The 6,000-nt window shown below is 48.8% G+C and overlaps 1 protein-coding gene across 3 annotated transcripts in view; it reads right to left on the reverse strand.

Moving 5' to 3' along the window:
- Dgki (diacylglycerol kinase iota) overlaps positions 1-5,249 on the reverse strand; it is a 449,040-nt gene extending 443,791 nt beyond the window's left edge. For 2 of the 3 annotated variants that reach the window (XM_021190110.2, XM_021190109.2), the window contains exon 1: positions 4,864-5,249. In XM_021190110.2, coding sequence (XP_021045769.1) covers positions 4,864-5,249 — 386 coding nt within the window. The remainder of the gene's footprint in view (positions 1-4,863) is intronic. The other variant, XM_029534779.1, reaches the window with a different exon arrangement.
- Between the last annotated feature and the right edge of the window lie 751 nt (positions 5,250-6,000).

Below are 6,000 nucleotides of genomic sequence, written 5' to 3' on the forward strand. Positions count from 1 at the left end.
CCATAGATTGAAAACATTTGGGGAAAAAAAAAAAAACTAATTATTTCTGGACCGAGCATGCCATGTTATCATTAAGGGTGTCTGACAACTCTTTGGATTGCATTAAACATTGTATTGCATATTTTAAGAAATGGAGATGACTCAAAGCTAATGAAAAGGTACAAACAGGTTATATGTGAATGTGGTGCTGTTTTACCTAAGGGGCTTAATCAGCAGATTTTGATATCTGCACAGTAATCCTGGAGCCAACCCCCAACAGCCACTAAGGGACAGCTAGACTCTGTTGTTGTCATTAAGGAATAAGAGACCCCCTTTCTAGCAGTTGTCTACTCTAAGAAGTTCCATAGTCCTTGCCTTTGCATCTATACTGTACTAGAAACTTTCTGTGAGAAAGGTCAAGTGTGACTACCATGACTTTCAAATGAAGCAAGTTAAGTCCACGCATGGAAATTCATAAGTAATAGCACCTGCCAAGGCCTCCTTACAAGCAAGCTTGTACTTTCTCTTTTGCTGTGTGTTGCCCAAAGAGGAAAGGCGACAGCTTTAAACCAGACCTCCCCGCACCTACACAGCACCTGCAGAAATTATTTTAAAAGTGCATAAACTTCTAACATGGGTGTCTTCGTAGAGATAACAGGTGTCCTGGAGGTGGTTTTGTTCTCAGAAGCAAAACCAAACAATTTGCTGAAGATCATGAATTTATATTCATTTCCAGTTATGAAATAGTAGAAGGTTTCTGAAGGCACTAGCCATCCAGGCCAAGGCAAGGAACCTCCGCCCAAAGGATGAAGCACTTAAGAAAGAATAGGGAGAGCTGGGCTTGGTGGCGCACACCTTCAACCCCAGCACTCAGGAGGCAGAAGCAAGTGGAACTATGTGAATTCGAGATCAGTCTGTTCTACAGAGTATACATAGTAAATTCCAGGACAGCCAGAACCATTCAGAGACTGTCTAAATTATAAAAGAGAAAAGAAAAAGAAAAAGAAAGAGAAAGAGAAAAAAAAGAAAAAGAAAAAGAAAAAGAAAAAGAAAAAGAAAAAAAGAAAAAGAAGAAGAAAGATAAATCTAAAACCTGAAGCAAGCATGTCATGGATGGAGTGAAAAATCAGCTCTCTCTCTCTCTCTCTCTCTCTCTCTCTCTCTCTCTCTCACACACACACACACACACACACACACACACACACACACACACGTACCCGTAAGCATGCATGCAAAGACTTCAACCCTAGCACAGATGCTTGAGGAAACAACTAGAAAGATGCAGTCTAAAGAAAGTCCTTTAGAGTCAGACTTGCCTCTCGCCCAAGCCCCAAGCTTCGGGTTCACCTTCTCTAAAACAGACATAGTAATAATCACATCACGGAACCACCAGAAAGCTCAAATAAGACGGAACATACAAGTCTGAGGATAAAGCTCAGTAGATAAAGCGTCCACCTGGCCAGCGTGATCTGTCATCTAAGCTCTACTTAGAAGATGCGCTGGTTTGGTGGCCATGTGTAGTCCCAGAAGTTAGGAATCAGGGACAAGGTTATTGCCCAGGGCAAGCGGGCTAGCTAGACTAGCCAGAATCATCCGGTTCCCAGTTCAAAGACCCTGTCTCAATAAATAAAATTACGAGCAATTTTAAAAAGAAAATGTCAACTTCAATCTTTCACATGTACCTGCACATATCCATATGCACCCACACACATTCCCACACTCATGCTTACTACACACAAGCACACACGCAAGCACACAAAAAAAGAAACAATATGCTAAAATACTTCTCACAGTGTTGCCTGATAAATAGAACACAGTCGACACCAGCTGCCTTTTCTCTCTCCTTCTCTGTCTTTCTGGGTTTTCTTTCCTTTACTTTTTATTCACTTAAATGAGAATTCTTACAGCAGTTAAAATAAGGAGTCCTTACTTACATATTATATAGTCATATATATATATGTATCTGTTGCAATACCATTATTTGCAAAGAAAAAGGAAGTAGTAATTTTAACAGAAAAGTACCAGATTCATTGCATTGCCTGCTAAAACCTTTAGCTTTACAGTCTACAGGAACTATTTGCTCTCGGGGTGCAGATTCTGAAAGAAAGGAAAAATTCTCACGGGAAAAATCATCCCCCAAAAGAACCGCCAATGAAAGAAAAGATAATGGGAGGAAGTCTAGGGGTATGTAAAGGAGTTTATTTGACTTCACAAAGTAAAAAGTCAGCAAAATGAATAATCTGCCTCCAGAAATGGTTATTTAAAGGTTTTTTGTAAAGGGCTCTGGTTCCTAAAAAGACAGGAGTCACTGCATATGCCCACCCACTCTTCATTTATTTTTAAACTCTAGCTTATATGTTCCTTAGCAACAAGAGAAGCAGATGAGACCCCCCCTACACACACACTCACACATGCACACACACACACTCAACACACACACACACACACACACACACACACACGCACACTCCTCCAAAGCCCCCTTCTTTACAACAACTTTCATTCTACAAATATTCGTGTTCTTCAAGGCATTTCCACCTGCCTGCAGATCTCCACTCCACCACCTCAAATGATCCCCTACATAGAAGATGTACCTCCTACTCTAGCTACACACTTCTGCATGGAATCTATTCCCCCAAGGACTTCCTGAATCCACTCCACTACCTCCCACTAGTCCCCCATGCTAAGTCGTGCCCAGAATCCTTTCATCAAGACCATCGGGTACACTGCCACCTCTGAGTCCAGCACAAAGGCCCACCAAGGCCAACAGGAAGGCCATTTGCTATGACTGCCTGGCTTGCTTTGGCTGGGCAGTTTATGAGTTCAAGGGTCAATGACCGAAGCTCAGAGACAGCAGCTCTCAAGTATTGGTGTGTAAGCATCACCTGAGGTGTGTGACAGCCATCATCACCCACAGAGAGTGGAGGCTATTCACCTGGGGATTGCAAGCCATCTGACCAGCCACATGAGGTGCTGTATGTGCCAAGTGTCACTGCCTTGGAAACTGTGAGGCTTTATTCAAGAAGAAATAGCATCCAAGAAATAGAAGCCACCACAGTGGCTTTCAAGATAGGCCAGTGTCGTGTACTGTTCCTCTCTTGCAAAAATGCTCCTGTTTCTAGGTCTGTTTGTGAGGAACACACTTCCACTTCCTGTGGGAACATTCCGCCCAGAAAGCTACAGCCCCAACTCTATGCTTTTCCAGGAGAGAGCCTCAGAGAATGACCCCTGCCAAGAGGCAAGCTGAAGTGATTTCCCATGCAAATTCTGGCTTCACAGCCCTATCCAATGAGGATTCTCATGAATACCAATGACCCAGGAGCATCTCTTAGCCCAAAAGCCCAGACCCACAATGTATTTCACGTGATAACACCCCCTCAACTTACAGTTCCTAAATTAGGCTGAATATAGTCTCCGTTCCCCTAAGAGCCAGACAGACCATCCGAAGGATAACTGAACTGCCTGTGTCCTAGCCTACCTCCCTAGACCTACCCCACGCCTCCCCACCTGCCTATTTTTAGAAACCGAAAATATAAAAAGATCCATTTGGAACTGATCTGTGTGAGTAACTCAGAGGACAACTCAGGTGGGAAACCCCCTCTGCGCACGGAGAGCAAAATGCAAGCAAGGGATGGATGCAGCAGCAACCACCTGGCTACGGAGACCATTTAGGGATCAGCAGAAACCGGCATTTAGACCCAGAGCACATGCCCTGATGACAGGGCCTCCGGTCCAGGCAATGCCTGTGGGGATCCCAATGATTCACACACCTGCCCCCATAAACAGAGCACACCCTCGCAACCCACACACCTCTGTCATCTGCTTTTGCTTACATAACAGCACATGGTGTGACAGGCTTAATACTTTAGATGTTTTTTTTTTCTAGAAGAGAATGCTAACCTAAAAGGAGGAGGGCTCCAAAGATGCTCTCCCTGACCCCCTTTTCAGGTATCACTCGTGAGACCCAGCAAGACGCTGCATATGGCCTCAACTTTTAAAAATCACCAGTGAGGGTGGTCTTGGCGCTGTCTCTCGTGCCTGGGGATGGGAGAGGAGTGTAGGGAACCTATTAAGTCTTCTCTTTGGTTTGGATCCTGACACAGTTGGGGCTTCTTAAAGTGTAATGGGGTGGGCATTCATCCTACACTGTCAAAGACACATCCAGCCTCAGGTGCCAGTGTGACCTCTTCTCACTGGCACTGGGACTGGGGGCAGGGGTGGGGGGTAAGCCTGGGAGTAGGCTGTCCACACTGACAGAGGGAGAGAACACACAGGCATGTAACGCCAACACCCACTGACATACCTACATACCTACAAAAAGAGACCCACAGCTCACGAGTCTTTAACAGACAAGAACTTCTCATAAGGATTTCTATTCTGTATAGCTTATTCTTTGCTGCCTGTCAGAACAGATCTCAGCCATCTGGTTAGTGCCCAAGGCTCACCCAGTGAACTCAGCAAGGAAGTGGGGAGTGCTGGAGATGACACTAGCCTAGGGACAACTTTGGCGACTCTTCTAGCTGGGCATGTCTGGTTCTGCACCCCATACACTCACAGATGTGGTTTTGATCTTGTTCTGACCTTACTGTTCTCTTCTGTTACGAGTGCACCCCTCCCTGGGTGTTACAGGGAGAAGCTGGGGCACCCCACTTCTTCCCTTCAACCCAGAATTGGAGGATGAGAACAACATATCCCCAGGAGAGCGAATGAGGTAAGAGAAGCAGATAGACAGACAGACATAGGAGAGAGAGAGAGAGAGAGAGAGAGAGAGAGAGAGAGAGAGAGAGAGAGACTGAGCCCCAACTCTACAGAAGTGCCTCTGTGGAGCTAGAGCAAGTGTCCCCCGCCCTGGGCGGCACCTGTCTCGCTAGCTCCCGCGCCTACCTGTAAGAGACCTGCTTCCGGAAAGTTAAGTCCCTCAGCTTCTCCTCCAGCGCCTCTTCCTTCTCTTTCTGTCCGGCGGCCGCGGGCTCCTCCAAGGCAGCAGCAGCCGCTGCCCCTGCACCCCGCGGGTCCGCGCCGCCCTCGGCGCCCAGGCAGCAGCTCCCGGCGCCGCTTCCGCTGCTGCTGCTGCCACCCGTCGCCCCTCTCTCCTCTCCCGCCGAGGAGCTGGGGTTCATGGCGACCGCTCCGGCGGCCGCGAAAGAAGCCGAGGCGGTGCCGCTGCAGAGGCCGGTCGAGCTGAGGGCGCTGGAGGCGGCGGGAGCGCGGGCAGGTCCGCGCGCCGCTGGCAGGGGCAGCAAATGGCAGCCCCTTCCCGCAGCATCCATCCGCGGCTGCACCGCACCGGGGCATTGTGGGAAACTCCGTGCCTCCACTCCCCCTCCCCAACCAATCAGAGGCCACCTCTCTCCGCCTCCCCTCGGCCTCGCCCGACCAGCCGGCTCCCTCCAATTCTCCCACCCCTTCTCCTTTTTCTAAATCCAGAGCAAAAGCCGGGACTGAACTTGAACTCTGGCTGCAGGCAATGGACCGCAGTGGAGGATAGAGGGGAAGGGTGGGAGCCGCGGGGCTTAGGACGCTGGAGACAAACACTGGTCATCAGGAAAGGAGAGTGTCCAGGGAAACTTGGAGGCAAGCCGGGTTGCCGCGCCCTGGTTACCGCACAAGGGAAGCTGACCCGGACCCAGGAGCTACTCTGCACTGACAGTGGCTGATGAGCTGCTGGGCACGGCTTAGTCCAGTCCACTGATGACAGATGCCCGAGGCAGCATTTTGTCCGTCACCTCCTTGCTGCATCAGATCTGGCGCCAAGCAGTAACCTCCAGACATCGGGGACCTTTGGGGGCGGGAGGGGGGTATCTGGAGCACTGTTAGTAGGAACCTTGGGAGAGATTCCTTAACCATGTGAATTATGAAAGGGGCTAGATTTAAGCTCCAGCTGCTTCTTCTCAAGGAGAGGGTCGGTCGGGACATCTTCACCGATGAACGCCCGCGCCTAGATCCTCGCTTGGTGCCTTCTAAAAGCTTAGAGATGCTCCCTAAACAGCTGTTAATTAGATTGAATCGGATCACAGGATC

Source organism: Mus pahari, chromosome 2 (genome assembly GCF_900095145.1).
Source record: "Mus pahari chromosome 2, PAHARI_EIJ_v1.1, whole genome shotgun sequence".
Classification (NCBI taxonomy): domain Eukaryota; kingdom Metazoa; phylum Chordata; class Mammalia; order Rodentia; family Muridae; genus Mus; species Mus pahari.